Source organism: Aptenodytes patagonicus, chromosome 1 (genome assembly GCF_965638725.1).
Source record: "Aptenodytes patagonicus chromosome 1, bAptPat1.pri.cur, whole genome shotgun sequence".
Lineage (NCBI taxonomy): Eukaryota > Metazoa > Chordata > Aves > Sphenisciformes > Spheniscidae > Aptenodytes > Aptenodytes patagonicus.
This window is the reverse complement of record NC_134949.1, coordinates 86,492,782-86,512,121: the sequence shown is the minus strand read 5'-3', so window position 1 is coordinate 86,512,121 and position 19,340 is coordinate 86,492,782. Positions and strand designations below refer to the sequence as shown.

Below are 19,340 nucleotides of genomic sequence, written 5' to 3'. Positions count from 1 at the left end.
GATGCCTTTCAAGCACTCTACTACTTTGTCCTCCCTTTGACTATTCTATATTCTCTGGGACACTTGCAAACTCCTTCCTGTATTACCAAGCTCTCAAAAACAATTTGCTGGGTTTTTTTTATCTTTCACACCTATTTCTGTTTTATTAGAGTATTGTTTTGAAGGAGGATGAGAGAGGATGTGGTGGGGGGGATCTTTTCAGAGATGCAAAAGCTTCAGGAGCTCTGGACTTCAACTCCACTGCAGTTGGAATAGATCTCTGCGAGTCACCTTTTGGAATTTTTTTGTCCCCTTTTGGTTTTGGTGGTAGTTTGGGTTAGGAGAGAAATGAACTCAGAGAGGCACCTTTTAAAAAATCCTTTATTTTTATGTCATCCTAGTAAAAATCTTTTATATAAAGGCGAAAGTAGGTATTGCATAGAAGAAACACTGGTGCAAACATCACCTGGCGGGAATGGCATATTGTTTCTTAGTGTCTATTGTCTACTGCACAACAGATGGCTAGCCCATAGGCAAACGTCTCCAGGTTTCCCCATGCCAGCTACAGGATGAAGCTGCTCAACTCTATGGAAAGAAGTTACATCAGAATTATGTGTGCCCTATTCCATGCTGCTCCCAAGAACCATCTGCTGGGAAAACACCCTTTTCCTCCGTGCCTTTTCTATGCCTGACCAATACATTGCCCAAGAAAGACCATGAGGATCAGTTCAGCTGCCCTCTTGCACCCTTCCTGTGTATGAGTTTGTATTTCATGCATACAAATGGGGGGTGGACACAGGATAGGAGAGTTGGCCTAACATGACCATAGTCCAGGAACTTAATGCATGACATATACAAGGCATCTTCTGTCATCTTGGAGACATTTATGCCATTGTTTTTATCATCTCACATGCTACTTAGCTATGGGCACTTCTTTTGAGCGCCCTCCACCTGGGCGTCCTATAACTAACGGCCTTGGTACCACCAGGAGGGAACAGAATTCACTGCTATCACTTCAACAGCTTTCAAGTAGAGGTTCTTCAAACAGTTCTCCTATTATGTCTCTGCTTAAGTTCTGCTGCAGCTTCCAAGCATGAAGCACAGTGAGACAGCAGGTGTGTGTGTGTGTGTGTGTATATATATATATATACACAGCACACTTAACTGTGCTTTCATGAATTAGAGATACAGAGAGGTATGCATTTATACAAATCAATATTTGTGTATATTAAAGATACCTTTACTCAGTATCAGTTTTTATTTAAAAACATGCTAAAAACTTATAGTTAAATAATCAGAGTGACATTTGGGGAAAACACACAGACAGCCACCCACCAGCAAAGCAAAAAAAGTGCATACATACATGAGCCAAAGCTCCCTTTGACCAGTTCACAGGACAGTTAGTGCCTTCTCTGACAAACTGACTGATGCAGCCTCACACTTTCCAGGGCTGTTTTTTGTTGCCTGGAAAATGGCATTACTTTTCTGCCCCTTTCAGGATGTCTGTCATCACCTGCCACATCAGAGAGTCAGCTAGAGACACAAACCAGCCCTGCTTTTGACTCCCTCCCTGTAGGTGGCTCCATAGAGATGAATACATGAAGCTCGTGTAACTATCTCACTTAATACTGTGCTTCAAATGCCAAAAGTAGTCATTAAAAAAAGATTTCAGGATCTATGCTGCTAGATCATGAAGTGGAATGAAGCATTCTAGAAAAATAAGTTTGGATGGAAGGCAAAGTAGCTGAGTTTGCAACTACACACTTCATCTCTGAGTTACTCATAAACATTTTTTTATTTCCTTATTACTTTCACTAATATATTTTACCATTTTTTTGTACAAAAACTGACTGCAGATTAAAATTTAAGATGCGGCAGGTACCACTGTGCGACCCAAAAGGACAGAGATGATGCTCCTGCTCAGCCCTGCACCCTGCTCTTTTGAATGCCAGAGAAAGCTAGAGAAAGCTAAGCACCTCTGCCCAAAGGGAGAATGCAGTGGAGCCATCAGATGAAAATTGTCCTGTCTTTTCTTGCAAAAATGGGAACGCATCTTAGCAACTTTGGATACAGTCTTACATGTAGCAGCAAGTACACTGGGCATCAGAGCCCCTTCTTCAACATGGAACATCCATCTCCAGTGGGGCTCACATGCTCCTGGTCCCAATTTTTGTTAGAAATGGAAGTAAAACTGGATTCAGTTTCTGTGCTTTCCCTCTGCTTCTTCCCTTACTCTTTCCAAGTGAAATAGCTGAACCCATATGGCATTGTCTGCTTCAGTGGGAAACAAGAGCCCTGTGAAACTTTGGGCATAGTGCTCATACGGGCAAGGGCCATGCTCTAAGAATAGTAACTTCCTTCTTCACTGCAACACCCAAATTCATCTCTATCTATCTCCCACACATTCAACACTCCTTCCTGTCACACTGATTTCATAGGAACTCAAAAAATGTGACACATAAGCCACACAAAACATTATTGCTGCCAGATGTACAGATGCATGCAGGACCTACAAGGAAGATAAACAGGGGACTAAAAACTCCCAGATATGAAGTGGCTCAACAGCTATTTCAGCCCACAAGGAAAAGATAGGCTGAATGACACAATGAAAATGGTATCTTTTAAGAGTTTAAAGTATAAATATTCAGACTGGACATTAAGAGAAACTTGTTTACCAGAGGAGTAGTTTGACATGGCATAGCTCTGAAAGGCACAAAATCTCCATCCTCAACAGTTTCTGAAACTCAGCCCAATAATGTCACAGTAAACCCCATCTCACATAGATGACAGTACCCCTTTGAGAGTGACATTAGATGAGGTAACCTCTGAAGGTCACTTCTGACTGCTGCTAATACAAAAAGCAGTGTTTCTTTCAGAGCTGAGTCTAGCCCTGACTGGAGTTAAATCAGAACCTCCTCCAATGTCTGAGCCCTTCCTTCTTCCTTCACAAAACAGCAAAAACCTGAAACAAAGGTAAATGGGGCTGCTTGCAATGAAACAGTATTCAAACTAGAGAAATATATGTTCAAGTTTTCTAACAGGAATGTTGGTAAAAATATGCATTGCAGTGAACTCTGAACTACCCCATTGGATGGACTTGGCAATGCGTCAGCAAGAACCTATTCTGTACTGACGGTGTGACAACACATACTGTCTCTGAGTGCTGCTTTGGAAATTGCCCCTTTCCTGCATCATCTGGTCACCTTTAATCAAATTACCAGCTCAGAGAGACAGCTGTCATCTGCCTGAGGAAACCCCTTCAATGAAGGGCATGGCATGACAATGTTGCCATCAAATTGCTATCCCCTTCCCTCATATCCAGCAGCATGCCATGCCGTGGGCAAACTTTTTGAAACAGACAACACAATCTGTGAAGTCTGCTGCCAACTGGCCAGTAGGTCAGACTGCAATCTCTCTCCTTTGTGCGAGGGAGCAGTAACTTGCTTAGTCAGTACTTTTAGCTTTCAAAGTAGCATGACATCAAAGCAGCCAGACACTGCTTTGGGTGAGTAAAGGCATTGGAACTTTATCTCACAGGAGTAGGAAGCTCACCATCTGGTCCAATGGGAAGGCATTGCATTCCATCTGAGGAAAGAGTCTCTGATTTAAAAGGAACCACCTTTGTTACAGTAAGGGCATCAAGGCCCTGATAAAGGTAGACGATGCCTCCCCATGGACTTGAGAAAAGTTATGTCTTTATTTGCCAGCACCGTCAACTTTGAAAAACATGTCCTCTGGAGATCGCACAGTGGTTCCCAAATTAATGTACAATAAATGTGTAAAACCAAAAACAGTAAGAAGTTATAAGCCAGGCAACTAAATTCTAAGCTATATCCATCATAATCATCATCATCATTATCATAATAAAAAAGTATACACCGTAAGGTACAGGAAGCTGCAAAGCAAAGCAGCTTCAATTCCTAGGACTCTCAGAGTGGCTTTTCCGAGTCTTCCAGTAAATTGGACATGAGGGTTGAAAACTTAATGGAAGACTTTGAAGAATTCTCCCTTGAAGTTGAACACACATAATTTTTGCACGTATAGCATGGATTAGTAGAGCAAAACATTTTCTTAAGAAACATTCTTAGAGCAGATCTATGATTTCGTGTAGAAAAACCATTTGTTTGGGGGGGCTGCCCCCCTCTTTGGCAAATAAATGGCAAATGTGAAACATAAAAAAATGAGTCAAATAACAAGGTGTGATAATAACTGGACAAGTAACAACAAAGTAGATCGGTCAATGGGACGGACTCCCTCAGCAGGGCTAGGCTTGATACTCTGCGGTCATTCCTTTTGTTCATTTTTATGATGAGACAGAAGGGTTGATGTGATAATGTTTCAGAGGCTTTAGGCATCATATTTTTTGCCAGTCCTGTGAATCTGCTGGAAGAGTGTCATGGAGAAGGCCATGCCAAGAATCTGAAGTAAAACAAACAATAAGGGCTTCAGTACAGGGAGGCTGCCAAAACTGCACTGCTGACCTGTGTTCATCGTCAAGCTGTAGTTTTAAAAGTCATTCTACACTAGTGGCATTTCTCAAGCTTCAACACTGATCAGTAAACTTCGATGTATGTTGTTCAGGCACACAGTGATGTCCAGAGATATATGCCTCAGAGCACAGATGGAGGCAAAAAGCTCTCAGGGCTCTTTGTCATACATGCAACAATTTTTCAGAATCAGTACATACGAGTCACTCTTCCTTTTTACCCAACAACTTATGCTTGTTTAGCCAGATAACTATGACTGAAAACATCAGATTCAGGTATTGTCCCCCAAAAGTACAGCAGTGATACAGGAACCCCAAAACCTTAAGAGATTATGATGATACTTCTGCATTTCTTTTTTAAAACACATTAACCTACTCAGTTCAGTGGCCATGATTTGACTCATTTTAGCAATTTTTAGAACTTGCTTCCAAAATTTAAAAGAACAGTTCCCTAAGGGACAGCATAACAAATGGCTAAACATGGGAACTCCAAAGTGGTGCTCTGAAGTCAAAATGGAGGTAAGCAAAACCCCACTGTAGCATGTCTTCTTTGCAGGACTGACTACTGACCTGCTTCCTTTCTGAGTAGATGACCTTAAATGAACTCATAAAACAAATATGACAATTTTGAAATCATGATCAAACTCAAAGTGGTTGAGCACCACTTTTCACACAGCAGAATCAAGAATGCTGACAGCAAAACAAAGCCCTGTTGACAAACATCATACCAGTATTACCTGCATTATGAGGATGCACATCCCAATCGAACCAAGGACATGCTTATTCTCATCGAACCAGGTCATAACTCTCTCATAACATCCCTGAAATGATGAAAGATGAAAATTGAAATCCCAAGGTCACATATTCTTTCACGTGCATTCCCTCTATTTTCTTACTTCCCACCCCTCCCTAAGCCTTGACCTGGGCAAAGCGAGCATTACCGTTTTCCACACTAATTCAGTGGAGTTCCGTCCACAGTCTTGGGAGTTTTCTGTACAACATCGGTCTGGGACAGTGTTTTCTCCCAGCACTGGGTACCAATCCGTAAAGTCATTCACACCACAGCATTTCATCTATGGCAAAAGTAAAGGATTAATAAATTAACTTAACTAGCATAATTTGTGAATCATGCACCACCACAAACTTTTACTTCCACTAAACCACTGTGTATTTTCAAAAGGGCTGCCACAACACTTTTGTATTTTTAAAGTGCTTTGTGCTCAGTGATCACTAAAAGCAAATACTTAACATTTAAAAAAAAAACAAACAAAGAAAATAAATGGTCCCATGCCCAAGCTTACGTTAATCTTCTTGTCACAGAAACATGAGCCCAAGCACCAAAACATAAGGTAACCTGCCCCCAACTGCTGAATGGCAAAAGCCTAGCTGCCAAAGCTGCAGTTCTACCTATGCAGGTTTTCCTGCTTCTCCTCTGTTTCAGATCATCTCTGTGCCTGTGATAGGCACAGAGAATCTCAGAGAGAGGTAAGCATCTTTCACCTTACAGAGTACACTTTGATCCTGGGTTTCACAGTACTCCCTGGCTGTTCAAGAGTGCAAAATCAGAAACCAAAGCTTGCATTAGCCATCTTTGAAACTTGGCATGGATGCCACAGTTAACAGACTGCAGCAGCCTTTATGGCCAAATTGTTATTTTTTTTATATTGAGAAAATATGTTACCTCTGCTTGAATGATATTCCATGCATTTTTCAGTCCAACATTATTTTCTGAATTGTATAGCTTCATACCTTCCTTCAAATCCTTCTTTGCACTCTCACTGACCTGTATCATGTAAAAAATACAGAAAGTCAATGCACTGCTGTTTATAGGAAAGGGCCAAATGGTAGAGACTTGCCTTCTCTCACCACAAACTTAACATGGGTAGAAAAGCTCCATCATAGCTTCAAGACTCTCACAAGTCAGTGGGACCTTTCAGCACCTGCCAAGGCCTAGTCTCTCCATCAAATTGCAAAATACTGGATTAATTCTCATGATATAGGAAACCAAACAGCTTCCCCTCTACTAAAAGCCCATCATACAGTCATAATCTGATCCAAACTAATTGAAGAATGATCAGGCAGGCTATAATAAATGGCCAATACAAAATCAATTGAAAAAGGGCATTATTATTGTTCTCCTTGTGGGGACAGGCTTGTAGCATTTATGACTTCAAACGTGCTCTTCTTTCTGGAGAAAGTTGGAATGCTTAATGGGAGATCTGAGATGTCCCATGTATAAATTTCACTCTGAGCCTGGAATCCTGGATGCAGGTAGGAATGCACCTTGGCTCTGACAGCAGTGAGCTGGCAGCAGTGAAAGGATTAACCTATGGGGTCCTGGCATAAAGGTCAACTATATTATAAGATCTGTTTCATCCTTCTTTGACATCCCATTCAAAATCAGAAGTTCACCCCAGCTCCCTGAAAGAGGCAGGCATCATAATGACAACGTGGGAAGAGATACAAATCTGGTAGGAGCTCAGTTTTAAAATCAGTCTGGACATGCTCATACTGTAAGGCTCTGTCCTGTGTTTAGCAGAGTTCTCCAGTTCCCCAAGAATTCTTCCAGTCTTACCTATCTGACAGGCCAGCCAGTTGTGCCTACTTCACTTTGTCTCCACTAGATAGCACATTCCTACAGATGGGCTTGTCATGGTTTAACCTCAGTTGGCAACTGAGCACCACACAGCCACTCGCTCACTCCCCCCCCCCCCCCCCCCGGTGGGATGGGGGGAGAGAACTGGAAGAGCATAAGTGAGAAAAACTCGTGGGTTGAGATAAAAACAGTTCAATAATTGAAAGAAAATAATAATAATGTAATGTAGTAGTAGTAGTAGTAGTAGTAGTAGTAGTAGTAGTAGTAGTAGTAGTAGTAATAATAATAATAATAATAATAATAATAATAATAATACACAAAGCAAGTGATGCACAGTGCAATTGCTCACCACCCGCCGACCGATGCCCAGACAGTCCCCGAGCAGCGGCCCCCCTGGCCAACTCCCCCCAGTTTATGTACTGAGCATGACATCACATGGTATGGAATGTTTCTTTGGCCAGTTTGGCTGTGCCCCCCTCCCAGCTTCTTGCGCACCTCCAGCCTTCTCAGTCGGTAGAGCATGGGAAACTGAAAAGTCCTTGACTAGTGTAAGCATTACCTAGCAACAACTAAAACATCAGTGCATTATCAACTTTGTTCTCATCCTAAATCCAAAACACAGCACTGTACCAGCTACTAGGAAGGAAATTAACTCTATCCCTGCTGAAACCAGGACAGGGCTTTATGAGAAGCCGCCTCTTGATCCTTGTCAAACTCTCTGGGACTGCCCAGTCAAGTGAGACAGCTGGTGGCATCCGGAATAACCTGTGAATATCCCAGGCCTCTCTCCTCCAGTCCTGTTCAAGGGCTGGCCCTAAGAATCTAACCAGGTCTTAAGTAGGACCTCCCACAACCCAGGTCCACAAGATCATCAGCTTCTTGCACAGACATCAAACAGCTATGTTGAAGGCTATCTCAGCTTTTAGGAGAAGACTAAAGGGAGGCCCTGGACTATGGTTTTATTTCAGGGGGGAAATTGTAAAGCTCAATGGCTTCTTCTCTTCTGTTTGCCATCCTCATTACTTCCTCCTCCCCCTGCAGAAGCAGCTTACAGAAAACAGCCAAGATCTCAAGGTTAAACCTTCACCAAAGTGAAGAGCAAGGAGAACCCACATACCTCCATCAAACAAAAGCAAACCGAACCTGGTTTACATGCTAGTACAGATAATTAATCTATATGGCATATTTGCTTACCTTGTCCATATAAACAAAGAACAAAATGAGTAATATCAGCTCTGCCAGGAGAATTATCAGCAAAACGATGAAAAACTAGAACAAAGAAAAAACAGACAGTGTATACACACTTGCCAACTAGAGAACAAACCTAAGGCTGCTAGAAACTCTGAAGACTATAGGCCTTGTCTTCGAAACTTTTCCTCTACTGCCAAAAAGATGCAAGTTTGATTTCAAACTATTCAGGCATATTGATACTATATTGCTACTAAAACTCATGTAGTTCTCACCATCAGTGAGGAAGCTCACTGTCTAGCATTCTCTAACTCTTAGCTTTTGCCCTACTACCAGTTTGCAGGTTTCAGCAATGCTTTTGTCTTGCTTTTTTTGACTGCTGTCACAGCACGCAGCCCTGATAGTCTCTTTCCCTCATACAGACTACAGAACAGATGCTAAACCCGTTACCACAAAGATCAATGTGACGTGCCTCAGGAGTGATTCCCTAGCAGGTGGACTTTAACCACATCTGGCTGCCTCTTGGAATAGTCATTATATTACTCAGCACTTCTATTCCCAGCTCTCTGTAGCTGAAATCTCTCTCTGCAGGGGCATCCCAAGTGTGAGCTCCAGTAGTTTCTCCCTACTTTTCATGCCCACTAGTTGCCTTTATGTACTAGTGGACTGCCACATAGGCATGGCATCCCCCACACAGACACTGTGCGAGATGTAGTATGCAGTGCAGCAAGCTCTCCAATCGGAAACTCATGATAGTCGTGATAGTATAAAAATACTTTTGCAGAACCTTGTAAGAATATAAACACTCTTAAAAAAAACCCCAAAATTCAGCTGGTGTTGCAGTTTGTGTGGATAAACGACATAGACCTCATTACTATTCTCTGTTTGCTTTCCTAGCTGTACAACATACAAAACGAAGCAGCAGATAGCAAAAAACAGGTGCACATTTGTCCTCCAGTTTAATTCTCTGAGGTGGTCTAAGGAATGCTGCCCAGCTGTTCCCCAAAGCCATGTAAGGGAGACTTTTACACAAGGAAAACTCACATGGTCCTTAATGTCACAGCACCTGTGATTCATAAGCTGTGACTGAATTGGAAGATGTCTGCTTTGAAAGCCCTCCTCTCACAATACCTCTCTCCTTGGGGTGGGGAGAAACATGATGAAGCCTCCTGGGTTTATGCAAGAGGAGTGACCCACACTGTGTCTTCTGAGAGGGGTTCCCAACCTGTGCTTCAGTGCTGGACAAAGACTGCCAAGGATCAGATTTTTTTTTTTTTCGTATTGGTAAGGCCTGGCAGAGACCTGGACTTCTTAATTTTGGGTCAGATGGTTTCCACCAACCTCTGACACAGGCCTTAGGTAAGAGCAAAGTAGAAAATAGCCGTGAGAGGCTTTGAGTGGCATCCAAAAGCAGCTGTGCTTAAGATTTTTCAATCAATCCTTCTAACAGACATTTCCAGAAGGGCTATCCAGGTTGACCCTACAGTTCATGTTTAACCATTCAGAGGTAACTGATAATAACTTGCTTTGCTATCTAATACATTAGGGCACACAGTAACAAGGATACATTTGCTAATACACCAATGATATCACTGGGACCAAAACTGTGGGATGTCATACTGCAAGCATACAGAAGATTGAAAGCCAAGGGCAATGTTACAGTGATCCACAAGACTATTTTGCACTGGTCAATTAAATAAAATAATAACAAAGCAACAGTCACTGGTCTTAGTGAAAAGAAGTATTGATGTCTTACACTCAACAGGAGGCACTTGTTTTCCTTGATAGCACCTAGGCAGCCCAGAAAGCCGGTCACCATGATGACTGTGCCAATGGCAATGACTAGGTTGGCAGCTGAAAGCGACGGAAAGCTAGGAGAAAATGTGGCGAAGTTTCCTTGAGACACTGACAGCCAGATGCCCACACCCAGCAGCCCACAGCCACATAACTGCAAAGAGATAAAACAAAAGAAAGGTTTCACCGTTAAAATAAATAGCACTGTCTCCTCCCCCCAAACTCTGAAAGGAAAGAATTTCTCAAGCAAATTCTCAGGTAACTGTTCTGCAGTAATGCTCTCACTGGCTTGGTGCAGAAACAAAGTGAAACTAAATGTTTTTGCCTAGACTTGGTCATGTCACCTCCACCTATACTTATAAATCTATTCAAAAGCCACTAGATGGCAAAATTCTCTGTTTAAAGACTCAGCACATGAAACCAGGGCTACCCATTGATCTCCCAAGAGCACAACCCAATGCAATTTTTCTGTAGGAAGATAAAAAACATTATTTGAAAGAATGCTCCATTGTACTTATTTCTGCAGTCATCTACAATGTCTCAGAGTATCCAGCCCCATATTTACTCACCCTAGGGCAGGCAAGGAAATCCTGGAGATAATTACAATCAATAGTATCATTTCAATAAATATTTGTCACAAAACGCCCAGTCCCAGTAGCCAGGTTGGATTTTAGTATGAGTTCTCATAGCTTTACTGTTGTTTGCCAGTGTTCAATGTCACAAAAATCCGATTTCTAGGTTTATTATCTACAGGAAGCTCAACTGCTGCTACTCTCTGTCAGTGAGAGAACCTGAAGGAAATGCAAAGCTGCTAATAAAACATAAGATTAACTTCACTTTGCTTCTCACTCTTAACAATACCATGTCTGGTTAAGGAAATAAGGTTTCCCACCCTAAGTCAGGGGCAGGTCTTCAGAACAATGGCCCAGTGTTGCACTACAGGGGGCCTAAAAGCTGGCCATCCTTTAGTACTTGCTCAAAATGGCTGTTATACAACTTTCCATCTGATCTGTGATCACTGTGCAGTGAAATCAGAAGTAGGAGTTGCATTTTCATTAAATCTGTGAGCTAATAAACAGTACTATTACAGTTTCCTGCCAAATCTAGCCTTTGCCAAGGTCAGAAGTGAAATTCACATCGCTTTCACTCTGAGGGGGATCAGAGTACACACACACAAACACACCCCCAACTCAGATTATTTTGCTCCAATTTACTTGAACCACTGCACGGGAAAAACAAAACAGCACCTAATCATTACTCACAGAGATATCCCAAAGCTGCTGGTGCTCACCTGTCAGCAGTGAGGAACAAGCCATCTAGCAGGTTTGCCACAGCCAGCCCACCCCATTGTGCTTGCTTAAACTTACAACTTTTACTCAAACTGGAAACTTAAGGTCAGAGAACAGTACCTCCACTAAAATAGGGTTCAATCCTGCCTTGTGATGAGCACTAATCTGGCATAAAGAAGTGCTACAGACAACTTTTTGGGCAAATAACCCCACTTCTGTCTGAGGTGGTTTTACCAGCAGGGCAGATAGTTCAGGGTACAACTGGCTCCTTTTGATTTTGCTGCTTCACAGAACATGAAAGAAAAACTAGAATAGTATCTTCTTGCATTCATGTCAACTTATCTATGAGTCACACTTATGTTTTCATAATCATATGTGTGGTTATTTTCTTTTACTTCCCCTGTGACCCTTCTGTCCCCTCTGAGCCCCCTTCCTAGTTTGGTTGAAGCTTTTGAAACTGCTTTGCATCTAGGAGATTCACCAGTTTGGTGAAGAAATGTGACCAGGAGTAGGCCTTATGCAAGATGCTCACCGGCATTCTCACCTTGCACTTAGGCATTAGCTTAGCAATCTGGAAAAAAACCCCACAACTGTCTAAAGCTCACAAGCACATGCATTGGGTAACCCAGAGGAAATTGTCAGCATTCTTGTAAGGAGGCTGGGAAGCACCTCTGCTTCCAAAACTCAACACACAATAACTCCACAGAGTGAGCTGGGGAGCTTTGCATCACTGGGTGTGGATAAATGTCACAACATCTGTTTCCTGTAACAGAGCTGGATGCAGCTGCAACATGAGTGCGTGTAGCAGGAAAAAGTCAAACAGCTAGTATCTCTATGAAAAGACTGGTACAAAACATACACACACGCATGTGGCAGGAAAGGGCTACAGGACTTGTATCTCTTCCCCCAAATCCGTCCTCTCCAATTAATAGTCTTGAAGTGATTTCTCATTGCCTTTCATGGTATGTCAGCAAGGTCAACGTGAACTTGGAGTAGTAAAGAACTGGTGGGGTATGCAAAACAGAAGCCTCCTGATCACATCCTGCTGCAGGACCCAGTGGACATCACCACAGGTGTAAACTGTCTGCAGTTCATGGAATTACTCACCCTATTGCTCCTACTTTAAATTTCATCCACTCTGTCCTTGAATTGCTGCAGTTTTGGTACCTCAGGCCCTCTCAGGAAACCACTCTGTGGCTCAGCTGCTTCAACCGTTAGATGAGAACTGCAGGCACTTGCTCAGACTGAGAGCTTGATGGTTCAGGAGGTTAGAAGCAGCTCTCACCACACAACATTCACTTAAGGTTTTAAATGGCATTTCTAAGCTGCCAGGGCTGTACATTGCCAATAGCTAGTGGCACTTCAATCAATGACTTCATGGCACTCTGTGGATGAGACCATAAATGTTTCCAAAGAAGTTTCCACCAAAGACTGAACTTGCTCAGTGTAACTTTCCTTCAGAACCTGAATTCAGACTTTAAAGGTTATTCACAAACGTGTTCCTTGGACTTTGATACTCTATTAGGCTCAGAAATCACAGCCCTAGCTCAAGTGTTTTGAAAGAGGGCAGTGAATTCTGGAATCATCAGGCCAAAAGCAATAGATCATTGCAGATAAACAAGGTGGTGGTAAGAGCAAGATCAGGGCAAAAGGCTTACAGAGGAAGGGCAAGTAAAGGACAAAAAGGAGCACATGCAATCAATAGAAAGATCAGCCCATGAAGAGTTGCACCTCAGTATCCAACTCCAATTATAAGGATAGTAGCAAAAGAGGTAGAAGAAAGAAGCCCTTACTAGCATCTCTTTACCATTTGAAAAAAACCAGCACCATCCTTGACAGAGATTTGGTCTAGAAAAGAAAGGTGGCTAGGAAATTACTCCAGAAGGCTCGTGTTTATGTTTATTTAGACAAAGTCAGAAGCAGCTACTTGCTTAGATGAGTGAAGGGAGAGCTACCTTCAAGTGTAGGAAATCAGGGAAGTGACAGGCCCACTGGTGCTCCATGGGATGGATGTGAAGACAGAAAAGGACCAAGAGCAGAAGGAGAATCAAAGCTGGAGAGCAGAAAAATGGTCAGATGGCCTCTGTCCCTCTGACACAGTCTCAGTTCAGGAGACCCTCTATATACACTTCCATACAGGAGATATAATTTCTTCACTTGTTTGTGGTAGCCACCCTAGTATTTTGGTAAACTCGGGAGCAAAACACTGCTTTTTGGCAGAAGACCAGTCACCCACTGCACCTTCACCTTTCCACAATGCCTCTAGCAGGGAAGAAGCATTTGACAATTGATGTGAAACGTTTGCAACAAAGGTCTTGTGGATTAGCAACACACCTGTGCTGTCCCTAGGCAGACCACTGTGGAGATACAACTTGAATGCCAGACATCTGAACACGTTGGGAGAAGAGTCCTTTAACAACGCAAAACGAAGTGGTATGTCAGCTGAGGCAGCAGACGTCCACATTTGCTCTTTCTTCCTGCAATTCTAATGTCCCACTGAAGACAACCATGGAATAACTCCTTTCCAACTGCTGTAGTGATTGGGTTAACATGCCAAAGTGCACAATGTGATTACCGTTCCCTTCAGAGCTTTCTGACAACACACTTTAGTGCAGTACTACAGTTATACCACAGTATCTGCACTGATCACGCTCTCACCATGGCTGATTCTCAGGCGCACTGGGCAAGCTAAGGCAAGTTCCCCCTTTTCACAGGCTTTTTACCTTCCAACGTAAGATTTCACCATCCCTAAATTACACTGAAAGTTTAGATTACATAAAAAAAAACAGGTGATGGAGGGGCTATTAAAGACCAAGGCTGATCTATGCAAACAGGATTATCTACAGTGACTGAAGAGAGTAAATAGTCAGGAAGACTTCCAAGAGATTTGATAAAAGACATGACATCCTAAAAACTTCCACAAGGTGGCATCCCATAACAAATAGCACTAACAGTTTAAGTCGAATTTTATTTTTCTCCTCTCCAGAGCTCCTAAATTTTTGTGCTTTCTTTGTTTTTATCTCTGTCATTCTACTGAGCAGCAGTACTGTTGATGCTAAAATTTATGCTTTAAATCTTAGGTCCCAGGCCAAATGCTTTTTTCACTCATGCTTCTTAAAAAAATCCCAAATAATTCCACTGACTTGGGTCTTAATTGCATACAACCATACCAACCAAAGCTAGCTAGAATTCTAGCAATAAAATAGCTTTCCCTGACACTTTGTTCTCTACCAATCTCATTTTTTATTCAATGTGAACACTGTAAAAATGCTCTCACAGCTATTTATTCTCACAGGATCCACTTCTTTCTGTTTGGTACAGCTGAATCCTGGAGGGTGAAAGCAGCAAAAATATATCAAGTCATCTTACTAATTCCTTTTTCACCATATAATTAAATAATATATGCTGCTTGGTATTTAATTGCGTGAGCGTGATGGCAGACATTCCTTCCCCAGGGAAATGGTTCAACAGCATAATAAATTTCACTGGATTTTTCTTCTCAAAAAATGTTGGCTAATTTCCCTCTCATGATTAGAAATTATCATCCTCCAGGCAACTATCAAATCTCTCCTTCCCCTGGTGTTTATGCCATGAAGGTAACTGCAGAACACTATCATAAAGTCAGTCATATATACGGATACACACACTCTTACTTATAGGGTAATTTAGTCAAGCTATGGCACACATATTTTGAGCTTGAAAGCAAACAAAAGGAACACCAACTTTCCTCACAGTTTCTCCCTCACTTTGCTATTTCACTATCAAAGCCTGGATTCTCTTCAGTACCTCAACATCTATCTGTCATCATCACTGTGCCCAGAAAACATACAGCATTCTAGTAAACATTAGAGAGTCTCAAATGCTTCAAGAGAAATTAGAACTCCAGATAAACCCAGAGAGAGAGAAACCCAAAAGCAAGTCTTTCCCTGACAAGTGCTATCATCAGAGTGGGAAAGGGGCTCTTTTATTTTATTCTGGATTTTTGAGCATTGTGTGAACTAATACAACAATACAAACTTTGACAATAGAGCATCATATCCAGATTTAGTTGCCTTAACCTAAAGAAGATATAGTAAGAGTTTACAACATCTAGGGAAGGACAACACAGATGGTCAGAGGTATGCCAAGACTGACATATTGTACAGAAGGAGATTGTGCACAGGATTATCTAGCCTGGGAGGAATTATTAGACAGAATGTGAATGAAATATTCACAACTCTAGAGATCAGTCTAAAAACCAAACAGCCTGTCTCTTTTACCTTTTCCAATAATAGGAGCAAGGGAAATATTAGCAAGCATTATATAGTATATTTTGCTTCACATAACTGAGAAGTAAATTGATAAATTATGCCACAGGTGATTACAAGAATCAAGTATTGTGGCCACAATTGTCAGTAAGGGCTAGATAATTTTATTTACTAGTAACAGCATTTGTAGTTTGTTAGCACATACACAAATAATGACATTTCATGCTTCTCAGAGTAAGATAATGCATGCATAATCCAGCAAAACTACCAAGCAGCAAACAAGTTGGGGTAAAGAAGGGGTAGGATATTCCATTCTGGTAAAGTTTATTATAGAATAATATTGATTGATAGACTTACCCTTGAAGTAAGTCATTGAACAGCATCAGGAAACAGGAATCTGAGAAGGAAGGCACTACCGAGAGGAAAAGGGATGAGGCCATGTTGACTTTTGCCATCATTCCATCCCATGCACACAACGTGTGATGGAAAAGCTGCACAACTAGGTGCAGCTAGGTGTGAGAGAGAAAGAGTGGAGGGAAGATTTATTCTTGACATCAGACTTCCTACTGCTGGATAAACACCAGGGGAGCTCTTAACAGACTTGGAATAGAACAGAGACATACAGAAACTGAACACTGAGACACAACCGCTAGGGACAAAAAGAAGCAGCAAGTGTCTCAGTTTGTACCTCCACTTTGAATAACATGCCCTGGGCCATCTGTAGCCCAGTTACAGAGAACAGAAAGCTCCTCACCTTCCTCTGTCCTGTGTTAAAACAGGCGATCTTGCTTGAAGCAAAGATGATAGAATGAAAAATACATAGAACAGCTTAAATATGGCCCCCATAAAAATGGCCAAAAGCACAGGAGGTTTGTTACAAGGAATTACTAACAGCATGACTGTGAAAATAAGTGTCAATGCTGGGAACTGATTTCAGGACAACTGCAGTGACAAAAAGACACTCTGAATTAGGCTTTGACGGGCCTCTATTTAAACAGTAAGTCAACAGGGAGATGACCTGCACCGAAAGGACAAGCATGAAGAAGCCATGTGGACAAGCAGAATGCACAGAAAGGTTTTTCAGTGTCCAGGTGGCTTTTAAAACCCTCCCTTCTGTTGGGGTCAGCAGCACTTTGGAAAAGCTGCCAATAATATTTTCCCTCTGTTTGGTAAGTCCTACAAGATAAAAGTTACCTATCTTAGCTCTTCTTTTCAAGATAGAGAGATTTTCCACCATTTCTCCAAACTGATTCTCAGACCAGTCAGTGTGCAGAGGAGATAAGGAAGAGAATGGCCCTTATGAAGCAGCACAGTTTTCTTACTCTGTCCTTGTTTTTTATTTTTTTTTCTTCATTTTCCCCTCTCCTTCATTTATGGTATCTTAATGAGCTCACAGGTTTCCTGTGGAATCAAGAAGCAGCACATCTGGAAAACAGTTTGAAAGGCTGTTCCTTCCCAGCATGCAGCAATTTTTAAAGAAAACTTATATGAGACATAAAGATGGACATCATCTTCTTTAGCAGCTGGAAACCTGATTGAAAGACTCTTCAGTTCAGCAGGATGAGTTTACATCTTCTGTGCATTTTTGGATCTGGTGCTTCATTTGGAAGCAGTCTGGTGTGGAGATTCAAAACAGTAAGAGATACCGTTCAAAAACACCACCCTGTCTTTCTGTCTCAACAGACACAGCAGTCCCTGTTCTTGTTTCAATGCACATTAACCGAAGTTTTGGAAGATACTAACTTGATTGTCCAGAATGATTATCACCACGAATAGCAGGATTTCTCAAACTATCACAATGCATTAATTGCTCTGTTGAGAGCACAACATTAACCAAAGTGGGAGGCGACTTAAATGGGAAAGGGGACTCAAAGCTCAGCAGTAGAGCCATTCCATTCATTTACTGTCAGACAGAGGTGCTCATCTTTTGCTTGTGCCGTATTCTTCCCCGAGTTACAGATCAGAATGATTGTCCTGGAAGAAGGCAGGGGTGGGAACTACATGGTTTCTACCACTTCAAAACAGAGATACACTTTCTGCAAATTAAGTTTTTGGATGCCACTTGCCATCTCTGGATTTGGGTGGTTCATCCATCTCTGGAAAGGGCTGGTGCTTAAAGGAGATTTTCAGGTAAGCCCAGATAAATTTTCCTGCTCTGTCTTGATAATCCACAGGATTAATCAAAACTGGGGCTTAACAGCTGAAAATCTCAGAGAAAGTCTCTTGCAAAGCAAAATGATCTTCTAAATATGATCCAAAATATAGCAAGGACACCAAAATCTGAGTTCTTCAGCCATAGACTAGAAAATGAGAATGGAATATGGAAGTGGGTGAATATACTTAGTAATACCTACTTAGTGCTACTGCCATAACAATATGGCAAAGATTTAAACTTCTCACAACATTCCTATGAACTGGACATTGATGCAAGACAAAGGAATTATTTTGATGTCTCCTTTGAGTCTAGTGCTGTAACAGCTGTAATGACAGCCTGTGTGTAACAGAAGGTACAGAACTGAAATCTGTGCAAAAGCTGAACCTCCTTAATTCATCTGCCAGAGAAAGCAGTTTTCCTCTTCCTAGAGTCATCCCCCAGCAGTACTGCTGGGATGGTCCTGAAAAACTGAAATGAGGTATCAGAAACTGTGATCTTTTGTGGGGCTAGCAGATGGAGAGCTACCCTGAGGAGCATTAAATTCTGAAACTTTTACCAGTCTGTGTTTTTGGAACGTGTAAATTTGCAGCCAGAAGCCTTAAGCTTTAGCTTGGATGCTCTCACCTGGTCACGTTGGAGTCTTCAATAGACGTGTTTTGCAGAAGGAAGTTTTAAGAGCTGGGTTTGCTTGGTTTGTCAAGGACAGCTTAATCTCTTTACTTAGTTGAAGGGCAACTTGGTTAGTTTATGTTGCACATTAGGAGAAACTTTCACTGAGAAATTAGTACAGCACTGGAAGAAGTTACCAAGAAGGTGTCGAAATCTCCAGCCTTAGAGGTTTTCAGTGCTTTGCTAGAGACAATCATGGCTGACCTGACCTAGCACTAGCAACAGTACCACTTTGGTATGACTTGCAGAGATTCCTGCCAAGCAACAATTCTATGATTTTATAATTTCCTCAGCTACCATGTTCTTCTTAATTTGTGAAAAATCCAACAACCATGCCATTTCTAATGAACACAGCAAATCTATTACCTTTGGAAGCCTTATGGGGAAAGCTATCATGCCCATTCTGGGGAATCAGCACACTTGGGTGTCTCTCTCCAATGCCTGTACGCCTGCACACCACTGCATGCTACATAGGGAACAAACAGGAGGAATTGTACATCTGAGTGCAGTTACAGGCTATGACATCACTGTGATCACAGAGATAGTGGGATAACTCACATAACTGGAGTGTTGTGATGGATGGGTACAGGCTCATTATGAAGATGAGGCTGGGAAGACAAGGAGGGGATGTTGCACCTTATGTGAGAGAGCAGTGGAAATGCAGAGAGCTCTGCCTTGGGATGGGTGAGGAGCTAGTCAAGAGTTATGAGTCATATTAGTAGGCAGGTCAATACAGGTGATGATGTAGTAGGTATCTGCTATATAGACCTCCTGGTGAGGAAGAAGTAGATGAGGCCTTCTTCATACAACTGGAAGAAGCCTCATGTTCACTGGCCCCAGTCCTCATGAAGGACTTCAACCACCACAATGTCTGCTGGAAGGACAACACAGCAGGGCACAAGCAATCTAAGAGATTTCTGGAATGCACTGATAACAA

General features: G+C 41.9%; 1 protein-coding gene across 5 annotated transcripts in view; it reads right to left on the bottom strand.

Moving 5' to 3' along the window:
- Window positions 1–342: 342 nt before the first annotated feature.
- The window catches only part of TSPAN9 (tetraspanin 9), a 198,554-nt gene continuing 179,556 nt past the window's right edge, over window positions 343–19,340 (bottom strand). For all 5 annotated transcript variants that reach the window (XM_076346206.1, XM_076346181.1, XM_076346189.1 and 2 more), the window contains 6 exons: window positions 10,006–10,197; window positions 8,256–8,330; window positions 6,147–6,248; window positions 5,407–5,538; window positions 5,203–5,286; window positions 343–4,398 (listed from right to left, as the gene is read on the bottom strand). In XM_076346206.1, coding sequence (XP_076202321.1) covers window positions 4,327–4,398; window positions 5,203–5,286; window positions 5,407–5,538; window positions 6,147–6,248; window positions 8,256–8,330; window positions 10,006–10,197 — 657 coding nt within the window. In that variant the 3' untranslated portion in view covers window positions 343–4,326. The remainder of the gene's footprint in view (window positions 4,399–5,202; window positions 5,287–5,406; window positions 5,539–6,146; window positions 6,249–8,255; window positions 8,331–10,005; window positions 10,198–19,340) is intronic.